General features: G+C 47.3%; 3 protein-coding genes across 3 annotated transcripts in view; 1 reads left to right on the forward strand and 2 right to left on the reverse strand.

Moving 5' to 3' along the window:
• The window catches only part of GPBP1L1 (GC-rich promoter binding protein 1 like 1), a 30,716-nt gene extending 22,170 nt beyond the window's left edge, over positions 1-8,546 (reverse strand). Inside the window, exon 1 of the mRNA XM_050306658.1 lies at positions 8,462-8,546. The gene's annotated coding sequence lies outside the window, so the exon portion shown is untranslated. The remainder of the gene's footprint in view (positions 1-8,461) is intronic.
• Positions 8,547-9,076: 530 nt separating this feature from the next.
• TMEM69 (transmembrane protein 69) lies at positions 9,077-12,697 on the forward strand. Its single transcript, XM_050307210.1, has 3 exons — positions 9,077-9,252; positions 9,621-9,683; positions 10,332-12,697. The coding sequence occupies exons 2-3, from the start codon at positions 9,639-9,641 to the stop codon at positions 11,040-11,042; spliced, it is 756 nt and encodes a 251-aa protein (XP_050163167.1). The 5' UTR covers positions 9,077-9,252; positions 9,621-9,638; the 3' UTR covers positions 11,043-12,697.
• Positions 12,698-13,336: 639 nt separating this feature from the next.
• IPP (intracisternal A particle-promoted polypeptide) lies at positions 13,337-20,286 on the reverse strand. The gene is made up of 8 exons (XM_050307191.1): positions 19,937-20,286; positions 19,422-19,853; positions 19,017-19,172; positions 18,131-18,298; positions 17,188-17,325; positions 16,758-16,880; positions 15,911-16,131; positions 13,337-15,104 (listed from the first exon to the last, which is right to left on the reverse strand). Exons 1-8 carry the CDS (start codon positions 20,238-20,240, stop codon positions 14,880-14,882), a joined length of 1,767 nt encoding a protein of 588 aa, XP_050163148.1. The 5' UTR covers positions 20,241-20,286; the 3' UTR covers positions 13,337-14,879.
• Between the last annotated feature and the right edge of the window lie 1,886 nt (positions 20,287-22,172).

The raw sequence follows: 22,172 nt of genomic DNA on the forward strand, positions 1-22,172 counted from the left end.
CCCCCTTTTCTCTACTGACAGTTCTCCCACTGACATCTCATACAGCTCTGCTTCACAAACAAACTGTCCCTTTTACCTACTTACTTTCCACTTCTCCAAGGTCACGCTGACCGAATCCTACCTCCTTCCAAATTTCTGGACAAAAACATGCTCCCACACACCCACGGACTGTTCACAGCCTTCACAGCCTGGTCCTGTAAACACACACTGAGATCCAGAGTGCAGTGGGTAAGGAGATGATTTTTTTTTTCTTTCTTAACAGCAATCAAGGACACCAGGGCAGACAACCAAATCACAGAGAAAAGTGAATTCTAGGACTGCAACATAGGAAAGATTCTACATCAAACAAGGAAACACCACTGGCGAAAACATCATCTTTAGAAATGCTACTGACTGACTGATACCTGCCCTCCAAGCCTCAGCTGACCCAAGTTTCTGCCAGCCAGGTTACCACATCACCACTGGGCCAACAGTCCTGAGGAAACCACAGAAAGCAAAGCCAGCAAGCTTGTCTTTGGAAGCAAGTTGAATTTAACTCCAAAACCCCAAGCACATTTTGGAAAAGGCCATCTGAGGAACCTGCACAGAGGCCTGGGTAAGATGATAAGCCTTTGGGCCTCAGCCAGCAAGTGTGACACACCACAAACGAACCGCGTTCCAGTGGGTTCTGGGGAGTTTACTCATCAAAGTATCAAGAGTACCAAGGTGAGGTCATTTTAAACGTGTAAAATCTAAAAGGCTCAACTCCTCAAAAGCACACAACAGGGAGAGCACAGACTTTCTGGATATTGTGCCTTCCAACGATTATTCCCGGATGTTTCACACTGTGCAGCTGCTGGCAATGTTGTCGTCCCTTACACCTCTCTCCTGTGCCTCTCAGAATTCCACTTCCCTCCAGTAACCCTTTAAAACTGTCTTTAGTGCTGTTAATGCTAGAGAACTGCAGTATTTACCTGAAAATTTACCTGCTCTGCCCTACTGCAGGGAGAGAGGTTCCAGGGATTGTACACACCTCTCTCAAACAAGTGTATCTATTGAAACTACTGATTCAAAACAAAGAAGAACATTTTAAATAGCATTAGGTTTTGAATGTGAACAATCTTCTAAACTTTCAAACCAGTTTAGCTCTTATTAAATAAAAGGTATTTTAAATCTGGAGAAGGTATTCTGATCATTTTAATTAAATCCAAAGGTCTTTTTAGCTCCTAAAGGGAACAAAATCAAACATCTATTTTGTTGTGCACTTTGATCTACAGACCTTTTGCAAGTATCTGAAGTCAAGATAAGGCTCTGTTCTGTCTGAAAACCTTGAAAAGCACAACCTCTTGTCATGGCTGCCTTTAAAGGTGCTACTCTTCTCCCCAAAACTTCAAGATAGAATGGGAGAAACAGCAGTGAAGAGCCCATCTGCATGGTCTGCCCAAAACCCAAAGTCGTTTCTGCTGCTCAGTGGCACACACCAGGATAATGTTCCTCATCATCAGGAAAGAATTGCAAATATGTAATTACTGGCTTATCCCTGCTGCATGTTGCATACCTCCTGCCTACCTGTCTTCCAGAGGTGGGGACAGAACCTAAGCAGAAGTGGAGCAAGAAGTTCCCCAGAACCTTAAAAAAAATAATGGGGTGGGTATTTCCCACGAAGGGTATTTTATAACCCAGTATTTTACCAGGGTTACTACTGCTACTATAGCACATTTATATTTAAATATATCCCATTTGGAGTGGAGAAAAACCTATTTCCTTTGGAAAAGAGCATCAAATGCAACCAGATTATTTATCAAATGTTTGTGTCAAGGCAAGACAGACTATAAATCAAGTAGGGGGAATTACAGATCTGCAATCCAGATGAAGGATAAGGGAGAAGGTATTTACAAAGAGGAAGGAGAATCAAAAGTCAACAAAATAAACAGAGGACACGCAGAAGTAAGAGACCATTCTCCAGTACTGAAGTAATTCTTCCGCTCTGTACCATTACCTGAGTCCTACAAGATCAGGACCACAAAGTGGGAAGGGAGGTACATTCCAGTTATTGGTACTTCCTCCTCAAGACAACACGCCCAGAACTGAAGGACAACTCCTACCCTCTCAGCCCCTCCCTGCATTTGGATTATTTCCCAACCCTTTTACATCAGGACAATATGATCAAACTCCACATTTATTTCTCTGTGCCTAGGACTTGACAAAGACATGTTCAGTCAGCACTTTTCAGCATGTGTACAACACCTGCACTACAGTTTGTAAGGTTTATATTGTCTGCAATGGTTTTTATTCCACTAGTTAAACATTTTCAGCACCTTCTCTGATTGAGAAAGTATTAACAAACTTCAGTGCAGAAAAGTTACTGAAGACAATTCAGTTTAAAACAACTATACATATAAAATAAATTGAAAAAATAATATATAATCCACTTGTTTGGTCTTGGCTTTAAAAAAAAAAAAAGGTGGAAAAGAGATCCCTAATCCTAATTAGTGATCTAATGATTTGCTGCAGCTGGGAGATACATCCTCTTTACGTGTTCACAGTGTTTTGCTGAAGGTCTATCTGTGATCTAGTCTGTGAAACTCCTAGGGATAAAATCAAGCAATAATAATGTTATGGACAAGGTGTTGTCCAGCTGGTTTGAGCTTTGTCTTTAGATCTTACAGAGAATTATTGTGCTGTTCTTCTGCAGGTACACTGTGCAGGCCAGGAGTTAAACACTGTCATTCTTCTATCCTAGTGTCCTACAATAAACTAGAGGAAAACCAGGAGAACATCTGTGTGGGAAAAAAAAAATAAAATCTTCAGAGCCTACATAATTAATTCCTTTTTCCTGAGGTTTAAAAGAATTTAGCTCTACCCTCTTCCTTTAGATGCCTTTGAAATCAGCTGAGCAATGCTCCCCTTCACCAATCTCTATAGTGATCTTTAGGCTACAGAGGTCCAAAAATTAATCCTAAAATGTCTCCAAAAGTACTAGAAAAATGAGTTTGAGATCAGCAGACTGGAGTTCATTATGAAACTACACATACCTCCAGTGCAATACTTTTCTGGTAGCTGTAAATCAAACCAGATTAGCATAACCAGCATTTGCCAGCATATCCCTACAACCTGTTTTGGTTATTCTTACAGTTTGGAAGGCTGTTCCCACATCTGGTGCCTCACCTAAACACATTCTGCTGCAATTTCAACCCCTAACTACTTGTTTTACTCCTGATGGATATGGCAAGCTGACTAAACTCTCCTTGCAGATACTTTTTAAGATATCTTTTCTCCAGCCCAATACTTCAGTATTCCCTGACTGAAAGGCAACTTTAGCAGTTGGTTTGGTTTTTTGTTTTGTTTTTTTTTCTAGGGAAGTCCCATAGACCACCCTGTATCCCAGCACTGTTTGGCAGGAGAAAAGGGATGTATTATCATATTCTGGGATCAAATATAGTCACAGTTTTTTAAAAGCAAAACAAAACAAACAACCCACCCTCAGCCAGTCAAATTTTACTGTTGAAGCTCCAAGCTTTTAAGTTCAAAGCACCAGTGATGAAGAAAATGATGTGACCCACCTGCCAAGTGTGACAGCTTGCAGGCAGAGACAGGATGTCAGAGCTGCCTCCCAGTTACACCTGCAGGTAACTTTTTTAACCTGTTTTATATAGCACCTGCTGATGGCTGATGAAAACACATTGTACAAAACCATTCTAGAGAGAAACAATCCATTTTTTTCCCCAATCCTTACACAGGGTTTGGCTCTTTTACAGACATTGTTATTTTCTTTACAGCTCTCGTTACACAGCCATAACTCTCCCAAGTGTGACAGTGTCCCAAACTCAACAAGGTAATTACTGCAGACCTACCACTCCTCAGCAGAATGGAGAAACTGCTTCATTACCTTATTTTAAATGCTTCTGTATGTTCCAATGAATTTTCATGACAGTGATGCTGCTGACTCACGATAATTTAGGAACCACTACAGCCCCCAGATACTCCCCCACAGAAGTGCTGCCCAGGCAGCTGCTACTTGTCTGCGTAGGCAGTGTACCAAAACACAGTAATTTGAACCCATCTACACCAAAATGGCTGAAACCAATCCTATTGATTTCAGACCATTTACCGAATTTGTCAAGATCTGTGTGTTCAGTAAGAACGTTATTTCAACACAGAGAAGTGAAACTACCAAAAAGTGCGTGATCCAGGACAGACTCCCCGACGTGAACACAGCCGAGTCCTGCCTTTTTCTAGAAGCTGTGAGGGAAAGTGCACCTCAACTCCTCAGCATTCTGGAACTTCTGCCATCCCCACAGGCTCTCAGCTCCCTAAACACTGTAGGACACATTCCATAAGGCCCAGTCAACCTGAAGACACGAAAGTTGTCATTAACGTGTTTCTCTACTTTTAACTGGAGTTCAAAGTAGAGGAAAGACACTTTTCCCAAACCAACAGGCAAGATCATAACACATTCAACATTTTCAGGATGAGAGTTCCTTGCTGAGGTTTTTTTTAAGATTAACATCAAAGGTCTTTTCAGTCCATCTCACGTGAGTCCTGATTAATCCCTTGATGATGGATGACGCATTGTAACACAATGGCAAAACACTCCCCTCTGCTGAAAGGCTGGAGAGCTGTTGTAATCTTTACCATACAAACCCATAGCACCTTTGTGAACACCAACAATTTCTGTGCCCAGAATGACACCATGTACCTCCCTGGCAGGCTCAGTCCTTTATTTACAAGTTAGTTGTTTCTTCACAAACTGAACACGACAAAATTCCAAGAGTGACGCTCATTGCCATGTGCTCTGGATGTTGTAACTATGCCATGGGGGTCACAAAGATATCCAGAAAAGGCCATTCCTGCCATCCTAAACTTCTGTCCCCACTGCCCTCCTGGCCCTTACTATGCAAGACACTGACAGTCTACCTGAACCTAGAGCTGACACCGGAAATAAACTGCTCCCTCCAAGGGAAATGAAATTAAAAATCTTAATTTCTTCCTGTATTGGAAAAAAAGTGGATTCCTAAAAGCAGGGGCATGTATTTAGACAACATTACACACACCCACCCACCCCTTTCCTTAAGAGTCACCAACATCACACCATGAGGCTGTGATGCTCCTTGTAGGGTGGAAGATAAAACTGTGTAAAACACTGAACTGGAAGTGATCACAAGATTCAAGGAGAAAAAAGCCCAACCAAACCAACACTGGCATTTTTGCTGGAATGACTGCGAATCCCAGAACTTCAGTAAATCCTGGTGAACTCTCTTGTGTACAAAAGTCCCACAGGACACAAGGTCACAGACTGCAAAATATTTCTCCCTGAGCATCATTTATTGCAGAAAACCTCAGTTATGTTTGGCTGCACTGGTTCAAAGGATTTTTGTTAAGCCAGACCTTGGAAGTGCAACTATTTCAGATTAGTCATTTTATGGAACTGCACACACCAACACTCTGCTTTTTGCTGTTTAAACACAGCATAAAGAGTGAAAATTCTTCTCCCCACACTGCTGTAGGCCAGAGAGAAGGCAGGAACTGAAACAGTTAAGCACACTTTAATCAAGAATTTCCAGTTTGGAGTGATACAGCCTGATCACTAATATCTATGATTAATTAAGCCAATATGCTTCCCTCCCCACTCACTGTCATGTTCACAGCCCTAGAACTCTGAGGTCTGCACAGTGTTTGCCCACACAGGCACGGGGCGGTGGACACTCAGCCACTATCAATCTCTACCTAAATCCCCTCCCAAAAATGTAAATTTATCTTCTGACCATACAGTAACTCCTTAAAAGTTTGGCACATTTTCACAGGAACATATTAAGTTACAGCACCACAAGTTAAACAACATCCTGGCATCGGTGAAGTGTTCTGAGCAGGACCACGTTTTCTGCCAACTTCCCTGCTTTTCATCAAATCTGAGGAGCAAAGAGCACATGCACTTCAGCCACTCTTGCTGAAACCAAAGCCACATGATTTAGTTGGCATCCTGGTCGCTACGTAAGTGACAGTAAAACGTCTGCTTCCATCGCTGAGTTTGCAGAACAAAAACTAAAACCCCTCCCGCCCTCTACAAAAAAAAAAAAAACAAAAATCAAACAAACTTCCTGGTGCACACACCGACCTCAGCGACTGCAAAATTCAGTAACTGTGACCTTTCCCTGGATAAGCTGGAGCAAGGGCCACCCCCACTCTGTGTTTTTACAAAGCCACGAGGAAAACCTGTGTCCGTGTGAGCAGAGCCAGCACTCCGGCGGGCAGAGAGGTGCTTTATGTTTTCAGCTCTGCTGAACACTCAGCCCCGTTCCCACCTCTTCATACAGACAAACAAACAAAGCACACCCTGCGCTGCACTTCACAACCCAGTCAGTTCAGCAGTTACACAACTAACTTCAAACAACTCCTAACACTGACTTTAAAAAAAAAAAAAGAGGCAATTTTAACTCCCGAGCCAATGGTTTTAGCTCACTTTGTAAAGGCAAGAAGAACATTATCTGAGACCTCACACTCCTGAAGAAATTCACAGATCCAACCGCAGCGTTTTGCAGTATTAAAAATAAGTATCTCACACCCCTTGAAATGCTGTTTACATTTCGTGAAAAATGCTAGTGCATATTATTTTTTCTCTGGTGACTTAATTTCCTAATTTAAAACAGGAATTTCAAGAGGCAGTAACACCACGTGTACACAAACAGTCCCATCTGTGGGACAAGGTGACCATACCCCGCAAATATTCTCAAAGTAAAAGCATTTTTTCTAACATTCAGAGAGTGTACATTTCCATTTGATTCGTTGTGTTTCACATCTGCATTCTGCTCCTCGTATTTCTGAGACACCCTCAGAAAAAAACCAGGACTTGCTTTCTTTTAAAATGCCATCTGTTCCCTGCATATTTTCCCTTTAGGTCCTCCTATGATATCTGCAATGGAAACTTCTGTGTCATATAGGATTAAGGCTATAAAACAGATGAATATAAAATGCAGAGGCTGCACTTTGCTACTAATAGCTGTTTAAAAAAAAAAAAAAAGAGAGAAAAGAAAGATAGGGAAGTATCACCTGAAGCCTTTCTTTTCTAAAGACAAAAACACAAAACTTCAAAAAAGTTCTTCTTAAGGGACTTTTCTCTAGAAATGATGGGAAAGAATGCAAAAGCAAAAGCTGCTCCTCTTAAATCTGGGGAATTTTATTTCTTCCTACCACTGCTCTACACCTGTTTCCTTCCTGAGTCAGAGCCTGGAAGTTTGAAATACCGGTCTCCAAATGGATAAGCAAAGGGAACCTTTCACTGAAATACCAGCCGCAGTCATTCATGAAAGCAACATTTACATAAGGTTTTTTTCATAACACCTAACATTTTTTATAGAAGCAATGTCAGCTCCACAGTAAACTCGGCCTTGATGGCTCCTCAATTATCTCAGCTGTTATCTCATCTCCATTCCCCCCCGCTGCTGTTTCCACACTTTGCTCAGGCACTCGCAACGTTTCAGAATATTATCAACATTACTAACACTTGTGTCACTCACACCTCGGGGGCGGGGAAAGGCAGGCTGACCTACCTGGTCATGTTAATATAAAAAGATTTTTGAGCAACCCTCTTAAACCATTCCATCATTACTTACAAGGATTTAAATAGCGACCGTTCCCCTAAAGCTGTTTTAAAAACTCGAAAACTCGCGCAGACACCCACTGACTGCTCTAAAATCGTTCCAAAGCAGCTCGTTACTAAATCCAAAGTCTCAAATTCTGACCGAGCCCAGCCACGGTCGTTTACGCCACACCGCGCAAAAAAACCTCAGGCCAACGGGGCACAAAACACACCGGGACGCGCAGGAATAACTTTCACGCCGGGAAGAGCCACCTCCCGCCCGGGCCGGGCGCTGTTTCCCTGCGAGCGGACAGCGAGGGGCACCTGACAAGTTTCCCAGCGCGGCTGGGGCAGCGGGCAGGGCGAGCCGGGCCCCGGCCGCCCGCAGCACACGTGTCACTGCCGGCCCCGACCGCCCCTTCCCGCCGGGGGAGCCGGGAAGCGCGGCCCGGGAGGAGCCGAGGGGAAGCGGCCGGGCTGGTTTCGTTTCCAGCCGGCAGCGGGGTCGCCCCTGCCCGGCCCCCCCCGCCCCCGCCACTCACCCGCCCTGCCCACCCCGCTCCCGGCCGACCCCATGACAGGAGCTGAGCCCCGGCAGTGTCAGCGCCGCGAACTTCCCGGCTCAGCAAACAAACAACACCCCGCGGAGCCCCGGCTCCCCAACCCGGCCCGGCCTGGCCCCCACCTGCGGGGCTCCCTGCGCTGCCCCCTGCCGGGACCCAGCCGCGGCCGCGGGACCGAGCGCGGGGTGGTGGGGGGAAACCCGGCCTGGCGGGAGGCTGCTCCCGGGCCGCGCCGAGCCCGCGGCGGCCGCGAGGGGCGGCGGGGAGGGCGGCGGGGCGGCGGGGGCCGAGTGAGTGCGCGGGGGCGCGGGGGCGCGGCGGGGCGTTGCGGGGCCGCACTCACCGGGCGGGCCCTGGCGCGGCTCCGGCGGCCCCACAACCATAACAAAGCTCTGCCCAAATGGCCGCCTGGCCCTGCCCGGCCGGGGCCGGAGGGGCGGGGCCGGCGCGCGCGCGGGCGGGGCCGAGCACGCGGAAGGGACACGCCCCCCCCCGCCCGGCTCCCCCTCGCCCGCTCCCGCCCCGCGCCGCGCGCCCCCCGCCCCACCAATCACGGCCCGCGCCGCGCGCCGCCCTCGCCGCCGCCTGGCGGAAGCCGCCGCAGACTACGTGTCCCAGAAGGCCTCGCGACCCCTCGCCACGCAGAACGGGCGGGCGGCGCGCCGCGGGGCACGCTGGGACCTGCAGTCCGCTTGTAGGAGGCTGGCCCGCTGCGGACATGCTGGGGCTTAGATAGGAGGAGCGGCCGCGCCGCCCCGTAACTCCACGGGCGGCAGAAGCCCCCGTCGCTCCTCTGCCAGACCGACCGCGGTCCTCGGGCTGAGAGTGAGCGGTGCTGCTGCCTTCGGCTCAGGTTGGCCCTTCCCTGGCCGGGCGGAACGCGATGGGCTGCTCCCGTTGCCGCCCGGAGCGGCAGCGCTGAGCGCCGGGCACCGCCGGAGCGCTTCCCGGGGCACCGGAAGCCGCCTCAGGGAGCGCGGGCGGGGCGGCGGCGGCGCCCGGGGAGTCCCGCCCGGTGCCCGTGGGCGGGGCCCCCAATCCCTCCGGGGTGTGAGACTGCTCCTCGCCGCCTTCCCTCTCTGCGGGCACTTTGGCCCTTCCCCGCGGCAGCAGGATTGGGAACTGCCTTCCGTGGTGAGTGTCGTCCTCCGGCAGGGAGCTTACCTGTAGCTTGGGAGGAGATGGCCTTTCCACTCTGTAGTGGCCCAGCACAGATTGAGTACATATGTTATATATATATATATATATATATTATAGCTTATTTTAGAGGAGCAGACAAGGCAGCAATAAATTGCAGGGCAGAAACTAATAAATCAATAGGGAAGAGATGTTATCTGCCAATGAGGTATTTGCATGAAGTTCCAGGAGAAATTAAAAAATATATATGTATTTCTTTAAATCTACGCCTGAGTCTGTGAGCATCTGATAAGTGTAGACTTTGGACATAAGAAACTCACCTATTCAGCAGTTTCAGACCTTGTCCTGACGTTTTCTGTTTTTAGGACGTCGGTAAAACAAATATGTTTCCTCTCATACAACGGTGCTGCTTCTACACATCTTTCAGAGTAAGTTACTTAAGCCTGTCTTTGCTGTCTGTTTTTATTTAGAAGTAAAATAGCAAAGTATACGAACTGCAGCTTTGGGGAAAAAAAAAATAAAAGGTGGCTTTCAGCTGGAGTAGCCACACGTTTATCACCCAGCTTTTCTGGGAGAGCTCCTGGTTTCTACAGCACCTTCAGGCAAAGCTGTTTCTTCTATAAAATTACATTTTATTGTCTCAAGGTCTTTTTTCCTCTCACTTTTTGACAGAGTAGCCAGGGGATAGTAGTTTGTTGCTGGGGTGACCTTGTCCTGCTTGTGCAGGAAATTATTTTATGTTTTGCTCTGAAAGGGACTGATGTATCTTCAAAGCACCTAAATGATGCACGTGTGGGGGGAAGGATGGGTGGGTGTACGAACCTTCTGCGCTGAGTAAAGGTTTTCTTGCTCACTCTGGAGAGCCCGGTTGCTCTTCATCAGCTGCATGGGGTGCCTTCACTAGGTCACTTAAAAACACCTGAAAGTTGAAAACACCTGAAATCCAAGGGCAAGGACAGCTGTGATGTGACCTGACCTGGAAAACCAGTTGGTACAATATTCCCCAGGTGGCTGAGGTAACTGCAGGTCTGTAAGCCTGCACTGTGTGGTGCTCAGGACAAGTTTTATGCTTGCAGCTCCAGAAGCTAACGGGTCCCAGGCTGCTGCTCTGTGCAAAGGATAAGACAACTTGGTCTGCCCTCGGCCTCCGGCTCCGGAGGGATGTGTGTCCTCTCCTGAGACCTCCAAGCCTCAGAGCAGTTTATGCCACCCAGCTCCAGGCTCTTCACACCTCTCTCCCCGCCTCCAAGAAGAAAAAACCTCCAGAATCCGAGGCAGAATCCCAAGAAAGCAAGGAATCCCTGAAGGATGCTCCCAAGCCAGCCCTCTACCTGAGCCTGGGGGGGCTGTTTCCCTTCGTGATGGCCCCGCTGGCCATGGCCACGCAGGGCTCCTACTACCCCGAGGTGGCCTTTGCTCAGGTGATGTACGGGGCCGTGACGGCCTCGTTCCTGGGGGGAATGAGGTGGGGCTTTGCCCTCCCGGAAGGCAGCCCGGCCAAGCCGGACTGGCTGAACCTGGCTAACGGCATCGTGCCCCCCGTGCTGGCCTGGCAGGCCTTGCTCTTCAAGGACGCCACCCTGGGAGCGGTGATGCTGGTGATGGCCCTGGGGATAGCCCTGCATTATGACATTGCCCTTCTCCCCCCGTACCCGAGGTGGTTTCGGAGGCTGAGGGTGTGGGGAACAGTGGTGATGGTGTTGTCCCTGCTGGCCACTGCAGCATTGAAGCTCATTTTAGAGGAGCAGAGGCTTGAAGGGAGAAATAACTGGCAGAACACAAACTAATAAATCGATAGGGAGGAGATATTGTCTGTCAATGAGGTATTTGCTTGGAGTTCCCGGAGAAATAAAGAACTGATTTGTGCTTAGGAGTGGTGATGGCAGGGATCAAGATGCTTACTCTCAAAGGAAACTTGATTTTCCTACTGGTTTTCAAGCTAGTTTAGGAGGGAAGGATTGCAAATAGCAATGACTTCCAAGGCAAGTGGGAGTCTGTCCTTATCCATAGAACAAGGAATCGCTCTTGAATGACATATTGGTGTCCTAGGAATTTCAAATGGAGATTCAGAATGATGTGGGTATGAATTGCTGTAGGCTGAGTTATTAAAGTATCTGGTTTAACTATAATGTGTGATCATGTTCTTAGGTGAGGAGGACAACTGTGTGGTCATAAACAGCAACAAGGTGAAAGCAGTTTTAGTTTGGTGTTTAAAGCAGCAGCAGAGAACTGTGCACAAGCACATCCATGTTCAGTTCCTGCAACAAGACTCCTATTTCACCTGAGGAGGTGCTGCAAATCACAGAATCATTTGGGTTGGAAGGGGACTTAAAGATCATCTTGTTCCAACCCCCCTGCTATGGACGAGGACACCTTCCACTAGACCAGGCTGCTCAGAGCTCCACCCAGCCTGAACTCTTCCAGGGGTGCTGTGTGAGGAAGTGCTCAGTGCAGAGTCAGTAAGAAAGGCCAGGTGAGGTTTGTTTGCAGGGCAAGCCAAGGTCAGCACTCACCTCAAATATGTCATTCAGTTGCTCTGCTGGAGTGGGGAAAGCTGAAGGGTGAGCTTTGTGTCTTTGATGAGGCACCAGAGGAGACAGAAAGTCAACTTCCTGCTCAGGCTTACTAAAACAAAAAAGGGTATGTGGGCCACCTGCTCCTAGGTTTTGTTTGGAATTAGGGCTGCCCAGCAAAGGAAGCTGCGTGCAACACAGCCAGGAAGATCTGCCTCACTCCTAAATTAAAGCACTGCAAACTGATGTTATACAGTAAGACACGAGGACTCCAGTGCTGGCACTAAGGGACTAGTTAAAGGGATTGAAAGTAGTTTGTGTCTTTTCCCTCCTGAGAATCCATATATTTGAGCTCCCAGAACGGGTACAGATGGATTGGTAATCTGCAAACCCTCCCTGATGGGCCTGTTACTGAAACCCCTGCAGAAGCAGATGGCCTTTGTACTTCAGTCTTCCTAACACATCATTCAGCAGAAGTCACAGCCTAAGTCAGGTGGATCCTCTTCTCTGGTCTCAGGTACCTCTGGAAAGCCATGAAATTGTATGTGAGCATATTTACTGTAAGCTTTTAACTGGAAATCTTTAAGTACAGTGTAATATCCAAGAAAGCTGAAAAGTGACATCCACACATGGTTTTAGGACCATTTGGTCCTCATAGTTGTTAAATCACTGATCTTCATCATTCTACACAGAATAAAGCACATATTGTCACTTAGACTTTGTTATCTGTTCACTCTGCAAAGAACAGAGGTTTAAGAAGCCTGTTTGTCCTGGAGATAGAGGCATCTTGTGTGGTATCGCTGAAACTGCAGCTCTGTACACCAGCCTAGCACTTCTGCAACCTGTCAACTTTTGTATGGTAACAGCATCATCCCCCTGAAGCAAAAATATACATCAATGCTCTCTGAATATAAAGGAAATAAAATTGAGTTTATGATCTAAAATGTTTCTGTTCTTTCTTACTTACACATCATTGTTTAAGATGGGTCCAGAGTAGAGCCCTGCCTTTGGCTTGATTCAGTGAAAGAGGAGCTGAGTATCAGAGACCATAATCAATCAGCCACCAAGTTCCATTCAAACATGATGTAATCAGCTACAGAACCTGGAGAAGGTAACTCCACACAACTGCAGATTCCCTCAAGCTCCACACACCAGGAAGTTTATGGGCAGGAATCAGAAGTGAACTCTCAGTTCCCAAACTAATAAAATACAGCTAAGGTAATGCTCCTCCAGTGGTTCCCACGAAAGACCCTGAAATGTGAAGAAGAATGCCCAAGAAATATTATCTGTAATTTTGTCCCCCAGAGGGCTGGACAGAGCTGGCAAGGCAGCCAGGCTCCCAAGAAGTCTGAGTGATTTTACACTGAGAACAGACATATGTGAGTGTTCTACTGCAGAAAGGTGTTACTTGCACCATTCAAGCAGTCACAGTTTATAACCAATCTTTTTCTAATGTGCTACTGGAAAATAGGATTTCCAATACAAAGACAGAAGGAGCTATTATATCAAAGTGGCAGTGATACAACTCATTGTGATATGAAAGCAACTTACCCAAGAGCATTCCACAGTCAGTTCTGAAAACACATTTTATTATGAAAAGCTGTTTAATACAAGCTTATACTTGGAAAAAATAGACATTAATTCAGACATATAAGAAATCCTCTGAAGTAAAAGCACACACAAGATTATAGAACAATCAGAGAAAGAAACTCTCCATCATGTAGCATGCTTTAGCCCAACCCTACGTCAGATTTTAAAACCTAGATTCTTAAGGTACCTGCAATGCTCACCTTGGAGGATTTGATTCCTGTATTAATTTGTTAATTTTACACAGGGGTTATTGATCTACACAGCATGAATGCTCCTTTGTCTGCACACTGCAGGCTTCCTGTTTAGTGACATTCCAGTTGCGGTTTTGTGTTCCAGAATAACACTGTCTATCACAGTTCAAGCAGCCTCGCTTCAGGCTCCTTCCAAATCATCCACAGCTGTGCAGTCACAAGTGTGCAAAAAAAACAACTTCAAATTAATTAAAAGAATCTAGAAAAAAACTCCAAACTCGTAGTAGTATTGTTCTACTGGATGTATCCAAGCTAAATACAAACTCCTCAAGCATCACTGACAGCATCACTTCAATGCTGAGTGCAGCTAATTCTATCACAGAAAGCTCCACTGGCTCAAACTGGGACGAGGCACGAGATGTAGTGAAGGTGAAAGTGTCTGCCTTGTAGAACAGCAAATACTCCAATGCCAAGTCTCAGCATGTGTCACACAGGGTAAAAGCACATTTAACTGTGGGGGAAAAAAAAAATGGGGGCAAAAGGCTCTGCCTAAGAGCAGTCCTAAAGAGAACAGCAAACCTAAGGAACAGCATTTCCATTTAAAATTCATCAGAACTTACACAAAAAGGAGCTCTACTGTCAATGCTGATACCACTGAGAAGAAAAGCCAGTGCTGAAGTGGAATGACATTATTAGAACAGTGTGGATAACCTTCCAAAATAGGAAATTCTCAGCCACTCACCATCCAAGTGAGTGGAGTAGCCAGAAAGTAAATATCCAATTCATATTTAATGTCCAGGAGCAGAAAAGAGGCTCAAATGTGTCAAGGTCTTAAGTAGAGACACCAAGCTTCCCCCATGTTATCTTCTCTTCCTTGTTTTCCACCAGAAAAAGACAGCTAATGCTATCTAAACTGCCCACCTGGTCTTATCTCCAGGTAACTCCTTGCTGTCCATAGCTAACCCCCTTCCAGATTGCAAGGGCAGCTGAAATGCCAGCTTTGGTGCACCTGAGAGAGTTAACAACCCAAATAACGTCTCTAACGTGCTGGAATTACTTCTTCAGATTTTTACAGGGCAAATTCACCATTTATTTCAGTGAGCCTAATCCAGTTATAAGAGGCATTCCTACTCTTAACAGAATACTTCCCAAGACAGACACTGGATAAGCCAATTTACTTTGAAGAGCTTTTCCTTCTCCTCAGGAAAATCCCTCTGATCTAATTCTCCACTGCAGCTCCTGTGTTAAAAAGAGGTTTCTGGCCAATGAAACTGGAGATCTGAGGAGGCAGATTTTACTCCATCCTCCAGTGAGTGTCCTTCTCTGTGTTTCACAGCACAGCCACCCCTCCTTCGCAGCGGCTGGTGATCATGTTGGCAATTTCAGTCCAGCTGTCCATATGAGGGTTGTAAACTTCAACAGAGTCAGAGGTTACCGGAGCAGCAAAATCAGGGCTGGGAGCTCGGCCTCCTGAGGCGTAGAGGAGTCCATTCACAGCCACAACACACACACCAGCTCTTGGGATCTTCATCGGAGCAACTTCAACCCACTTCTCCTAATGACAAAAGTGAGAGTCAACAAGTAGTTTTAGGGCAAGCCCCAATTCTGATAAAATAACTTTTAAAGCTTAAAGACTGAAACAGATCCAAAGAACACTGTGTATGCTCTTCACAGGCTCCAATATGGTATGTGTACAGTATCAAGAGGATTATCAAACCAGGAATGATAATACTTTCACAAGGGGTCCAAATCATGTTAGTCACTAAAGAGCAGATCCCATACTGTCTGTACCCCTCCCTTTGTTCAGTCACTGCAAGATGCAGTCTGTCTCCAAAATAGAGAATGGTACAGTCTGAGGTGGGAAATTAGGAAAATGAGATTGAATTCAAAAAGCAAACAGATTGGCTCACTGGGTTATGTTCTGTTTTTAACAGTAGCTACTCTTCCAAACAGCATCATAGAAACATAAGCAGTAACAGTCAGGAATAATTTATCTTATTTTAGTCATGCTGAAACACCATTTTGATGCAGAAGAAAGATCCTCAATTTTTCAGTGAGTTTTTTCTCTCTATTCAAATTATTGACCTTTCTACTGAAGAGGAGGAATCTCTCCTCTCATGTTAACCCTAGCAAGTATTTACCAACCTACAGTATATCTGTGCATGGTTAAACCACAACAGCTAGTTAGGACAGACCCTGAGATCACCAAAACTTTGTTTCATTCAGGATCACCAGCCAACAGTGAAAAGGAAATGGAACTTCCAGTTTTTCTTTTCAAAGAAAGGAAGCAGGCTACCTCTATAGCATCTTACACAGACCTGATGCAGTCTACATTTATGAGAGGAAGGGACTCTACCATACCTCTTCAAATGAGTATCTTTCTACACTAGCAAGTGCATCCTGAGATTCATTCCAGCCTCCCACAGCGTAGATGCAGTCGTTGAGAGCAGCCACACCAAGATACGCTCTCCGGGTGCCCATGGGAGCGAGCTCAGACCAGCGCTTGGATATCGGGTCGTAGACTTGGACAGAGCGGAGCTCTGCTCCTTCGCTGCTGATGCCACCAACCACGTAAATCAAACCTGCAGGAACAGAATTTCTCCTCTCTCAGGTTTCGCAATACAAAGACAGACAGAAAATGACTGTCACAACAAAGGCTTCAGCCTGACGTTAAGATGGCTTAAGAGTGACAGAAAAACTTCCCTTTGTTCAGTAGCAGCAGCACATAAAGCTTTTGCATGAGTAACTTGAGGCTTCAACACTGGAAGCTCTGATGAAAGCAAACATTAATTAAGTGCAGGGGAAGGAATTCAGAAGGTTGCAAATGCTGACCAGGCCTGAATCAAATACTTAAGAGGCACATTTATTTACCAAGTCTTTAGACATGACTGTCTTAAAATAACCTGTAGCAACTCTTCAGCTTGACACAAAGAAACACAAACAAACCCAAATATGGAAGGTAAATAAAAGCAGTATCAGGAAAAACTGTTTTCATGAGATAAAAGGCAGAAGACGAAAGAGAACTTTACAGTCTTTGAGTTCTGCAGAATTAGAAATATGGTACTAGAAGAACAAACCAGCGAAGCACAAACACAAGCAGCTGACAGCTCGGTACAAGACAATGGGAAGAATTCATGATTGAAACATAAAGCTTCAAAATCCAACAGCTGTTGGAACTATTTATGGATACAAACTTAACAATACACACCTTGCATTTCACAACACCCAAAGCAGTAACGGGGCATAGCCATGCTTCCCACCACATCCCAGCAATTTTCTTCAGGATCAAATCTTTCAATTGTGTTGCCAATTTCTGCTCCTACCCAGCCTCCTACAAGTAACAGCAAACACAGGAAGGAATTTAATGGCATGAAGTTGTGTGTTAGCTGCATGTTTGGCATACAGTGCACTGTTCCAGGACAAATTCTGAAACCAGCACGCAGTCAGTCTACAATGGAAATGACTTATAAACAATAACTAATCCACAGAGATTTGGTATAATAATGCTTATGGACACAGCTGGCTTTCAAAACTTAAGTTTGCGAATTTGCATCACCAAGATGTAATATTTAAGATCAAATCTATTTGCAAGTTTCGTGAATCTTTAAAATTAACTCCACCTGGAAAAGAGAACTTACCCAAAGCATAGATAGCACCATAGCAGGTGCACACTCCCAGTGCACAGCGGGGATGGTTCATGGAAGCCACAGTTGTCCACTGCTTAGTGACAGGGTCATAACACTCCGTACAGTCGAAAATCATCGAGTTGTCCTCACCTGCACGATAAGAGCAAGAACAGAGACAGGGGAAATGTTTTGCAGATTTGGAAACATTCTTCAACTCCTTCCAGGACAGGCAACATTGGAATACAAGATCTGTCTTTCAGCCACATGGCCAATGTAGCAAAAGGTTTGTTTATACCCAGAACTGAACCATCACTAGGAACAGCTTTCATCAACAGCTCCCTGAAACGTTACTGAACACATCAGAGGGACGAACAACCACAGTGCTACTCATCTTTTACTCTGCAGCACAACTGCCAGGGTTGTCAGGACCAAAGAATATGTTCTGTGGTGACAAAACCAGTCTACGTACGCATTCTTGAGTGATGGGCTGGTAGAGCTACTCATCACATCCTTGTGCCAACACACACAACGAGCCTTTCCAGGCAGGCACACCACAAGTGGTCTGTCCTGTGCTACTGCCTTTTATGCTATGGGCTTCTGCCAGACTACAGGTGAGAAAAGAAATTCCATTAATGGGAGTATGCAAAGCCCTCAGAATAGCCAACATCTCTTAGTGTATCTGCATGTGTCCATATTGCAACCTGTGAGTTGCTATACCCTGAGGGGAAAGCAGCTTGGCAAAAACTGGCCAACACAGGAGCCCAAACAGACATTCACAGAGCAGTGATGGTAGAGAACCAAGGCAGAGAATGAACAAACCCCAATTATACCTAAAAGTTGTATTATCTACTGCTGGGTTCCTCAGAACCACTGACAGGAAGAATAATTAAAAAAAATCCCCATCCGTGAGTTGTCCAGTGTCCGTGTAACAAAGAAAGCGTGTTTCAGCTGTTACCTCCAATGGCATAGACCATTCCTCCCACCACAGCCACCCCCAGCCCGCTCCGGGCCTGGTGCAGAGAGGACACCGTGGTCCAGTAGTGGCTGAAGGTGTCAAATCGCTCCACACAGCTGAGGGCTCTGCTGTCGCTCCAGCGTCCTCCCTGCAGTCGGGTGTACCCACCTGCAAAGTAAGGGGAAAGACCACGGCTGAGTAAGAGCTTCTTGCTCATCCCCACGCTCCTATATCTAAAACAGTGAAAAAAAAATTAGAGTGACAGCCATTTAGCCCCTTTTAGTAGGAACTGGGGTTTAACAAGAGCTTGGTTTTCTTCAGCCCACAAGGAAGACAGGTTGGCTTGAGGGTCGTGGAAATTGTGCTGAGCTGACACCATAATGCCACAAATCTTAGAATTCATGTTTTCAGTAAAACAGAGACCAGCCAACAGCCTTTGCTATCCAAGTTGGTGCTACTTCCCCCAAGGTGAAACAAAGCTGTTCCTTTCCAATATAAAGCTCTGCTGAAAACTAGCAATATCAAGTACCCCAATCACATGAACCAAAGTATCCTGGACAGAGAGAACTCCAGCTCTCAGAAGAACAAAGGGTGCAGTGAATTTGCATGTACCATTCCAGCAGAGAACCCTGGGTAAATCCTCTGCTGATTTGCAGCTTTCCACCCAAGGCATATTACTTTCAGACAGCAAATCTGGGCTTTGAACGCCATGTCATAATGACATGAAACGTGAATGCTGGACTTCTGTGCAACTCTAAGCAGAAACCAGCTATCATGGCAACTCAGCCATGATGAAACATTTTGCTATCTTTATATATCTCTTTAGTACTGTAATATGAGATACTACTTCATTTGCTTTACAAGGTTCAAACAGCCACATTCTAACCTACTGCATAAAGGTACTTCCTGGCTTTCCTCCGGGGACGACCTTTAGAAGCCTGCAGAAAACTGCTGACCTTGTTCTCTTTGGGAGATTTAGAGACTTCACAATATTCTTTCAACAGAGTTTGCAGGGCCACCCGAAGACTGAAATCTGGAATACCTGGAGGAAATAAGCAGAATAAATAAGGCACAGTGAAAAGTCAGAGGTTGCCTACTTTTATACGACTTTTTCAAAAGCAAGTTTTTAAAGTAAGCTGTGCTTGTTTGTTAAAAAAAGAGAACTCGTTTGCTATAAGTATTTTCACTCATCATGCTATTAATGTAAAAGAAAAAGTCCATCAAAACGCAGTAACTCCAAAAAACACATGGCTTCCTCACATGACATCCTTTCTTTCCCTCTTTCACTTACTTTCTATGTACTTTAACAGCCTCTGTGCTGGCAGCAGAGGGAATCGGACAGGCTCCAGTACTTCTACGACGTATTTCTTTCTCTTCCCCACATCCTTCAGGATCCACTGCATGGCCGCTATGAACACCTGGTACTCGTCCTCGATGCTCAGGTCCTCGCTCCGCAGGATCTTCACGAGCTGCTCCTTGGTGAGCGCCAGGAACTCCTCCCCGCCCTGCACCTCCAGGAAGTGCGCGTGGATGTAGCTCTCGGTGAACTCCATCAGGTCGTGACAGGCGATCTGCTCGGAGAACTGGAAGAGGCCGATGCAGTTCAGCGGGTCGATCTGCCCCTTGAGGAACTCGCAGCAGAGCTCCACCACCTCGGTGAGCTGCAGCATGTCGGCGGCCACGATGAGCTCCTGCACGTTGTGCTCCGCGATGCTCACCACCCCTGCGGGCACCAAACCACAGCGGGGCCCCGCTCCAGCCTGCGGCCGCGGGGCGCCCGCCCCGAGCCCCCGCCACAGCCCTCACCTGTGTAGATGAAGTCGAGCAGCGTGTGGAAGGTGCCCGCCTCCACGCCCGCGATCCGCACCACGTCCCGCCCGGACTCCTTCATGCCGCCCGCGAACAGCGCCGCGAAGTAGGGGCTGCTGGCCGCCAGCACCAGGCGGTGCACGGAGAACGCCTCCGGGCCCACCTCCAGCCGCACGTCGCAGAAGCACTGCCCGGCGCGCAGCCGGTTGATCTGGGCCAGGAGGAGGCGCGCGTGGCGCTCGGAGCTGGAGCAGGAGCCGGGGCTGGGGCCGCCCTTGCCCGCCGCGGCGCTCGCCGCCATCGCGGAGCTGGAGCTGGAGTTGGAGCTGCTGCGGCGGCCCCGGCACCTCCCGCCCGGCCCCGGCCCCGGCCCCGCGCCGCGCACGCGCCTGCTCCGCCCGCACGCGCGCGTGCGCGCGGGGGGCGCGCGCCCCGCTGAGGCGGCTCCGCCTGGACATGGCGGGTCCTGCGGCCGGGGGTGCTGAGCGCGCTCCGTGGTGCTGAGGGCTCTCTGTACTGAGCACACCCCCTCAGCCGCTCCTCGTGAGGCGTGTTTTCTAGACCTCTTTTACGAGCCTTGTTGCCCTTCGCCGGACACGCTCAGCGTCCTTTCTAAACTGAGGAGTCCTTGTGCACCCACACGGGCGCACCTCTGGCCACCGTGTGCTCGCTGCCTGCTCCATGGGGAGCTTGGTGGTTGTTAAAACTGGCCTCCCGATAGGTAATTTACTTATTCACTCTCTTCATAATTTCTGTCCCTCAGTCACGCTCCTGCAAACTGGATCCCAACCCACCTCGGTCTGTGCTTGTGAGGGACAAACCTGGCAGCGATGGGGAGAAACCACAGTTGCTGCCTGTCTAGGGAACCCCAGAGATGGGATGTGGGGGCATTGCCTGTCCTTAGCTCAGGGCTGTGGCACCAGAGACAGTGCTGATGGGGTGAGCATCGCCTACTGAGTTAAACACGTGGTCACCGCGTCAGGCAGAGCTGGCATCAATTCTGAGAGAAAAGCGTCCCTCCTGAGTTTTCCACAACCGTTCCAGGAGCGTGACAAGCAGATCCAGCCCAGCATCCCCTTTCTTCAAAGTGTCATGCCATTTCTGGGCCTTCCTGTTCATTCCAGCACAGATGTTTCATCGCTGTCCTGAAGCAGCACCACGTGGGTCACTGAAGTCAGCGCTGACCCTGAGGCAGAGCTTGCTTCCATCTCAGTCTGTATAATTCCCTGAGTCACTGCATGCCTGAGCACTGACAGGGGATGAGCATCACATACTGAGTTAAACGCACGCGATCACCGGGTCTGGCAGAGCTGGCACCGATTCTGAGAGAAAAGCATCCCTCCTGAGTTTTCCACAACTGTTCCAGGAGCATGACATCCAGCCAAAGCAAAAAAGCAATCAGAGAGCTGCTTGGAATGCTTCCATATCTATTTACTGTGAGGCTGGGAAAGAAAAACATGTCTGCTCAGAGTTACAATGGTCATGGCCCCTCAGGCTTTTCTCATGATTCTGGGTTTCATTGTAATAACTTTAAAATGTACTTCTGGAAGGAATTTGAATTGTGATACCCTCTGGGGCCTGTTGGTTTCTCTGTTCATCAGCATCACATTCTAATTACATTTCAAGTTGTTCTTAAAAAAATACCCATAAAAAACATAGATATGGATGGAACAAGGCTTCTGCAAGCACACATAGTTGGATGCATGCTGATATAACTCAGTACAAATTTTAAGCTCGGCTAATAAATGCATTGAAGTTTTTTTCTTTCTTTGACACATCAGTAAAAGAAACCAGACCCCTCTCGCGCTGACATTTTATTCATCGGAAGTGGCCTGTGAATAAAAGGCTTAGAATTCTCCTAAATGCCAGTGGCTTGCTCGCTGGCTGATGTCAGCTGTTGGACTCCCGGCCAGCGCTAGGATTTCACACCATAGCGCCAAATTTATGGACACAAAATAGCGCTGCTGAGATGGCTAATTTTGCCCCAAAGGACTGCGCTGTGTTAATGTGGTTGGATGGTTCCATCCCCAGGGAAGGGCACTGCTTCAGAAGGCATCTTCTGTGACCACACAGGAGCTGTACAGGATGGGGCTAATGCTCCCCTATGCTGTTGTGCATCTCCCAAAACACGCCGTAGATTTTCAGGAACCAAACAAGCTATTCAGGCTTTCTCTTGAAAAAACCCCTGTCCCGCAGAGAGCCGTGGCTGCTCAGGTTTCACTGGCTGAAGGCT

This window comes from Myiozetetes cayanensis, unplaced genomic scaffold (assembly GCF_022539395.1).
Source record: "Myiozetetes cayanensis isolate MyiCay16 unplaced genomic scaffold, myiCay2020 scf12, whole genome shotgun sequence".
NCBI classification, from domain to species: Eukaryota; Metazoa; Chordata; class Aves; order Passeriformes; family Tyrannidae; genus Myiozetetes; species Myiozetetes cayanensis.

Bases quoted from the DNA above. Each gene is read 5' to 3' on its own strand.
- TMEM69 (XM_050307210.1), top strand. From the start codon at position 9,639: ATGTTTCCTCTCATACAACGGTGCTGCTTCTACACATCTTTCAGA. The intron at 9,684-10,331 runs GTAAGTTACTTA...TTATGCTTGCAG, and splicing joins GCTTCTACACATCTTTCAGA to CTCCAGAAGCTAACGGGTCC.
- IPP (XM_050307191.1), bottom strand. From the start codon at position 20,240: ATGGCGGCGAGCGCCGCGGCGGGCAAGGGCGGCCCCAGCCCCGGCTCC. The intron at 19,173-19,421 runs GTAAGTGAAAGA...TATTTCCTCCAG, and splicing joins GCTGTTAAAGTACATAGAAA to GTATTCCAGATTTCAGTCTT. The intron at 17,326-18,130 runs GTAACAGCTGAA...CTTATCGTGCAG, and splicing joins AATGGTCTATGCCATTGGAG to GTGAGGACAACTCGATGATT.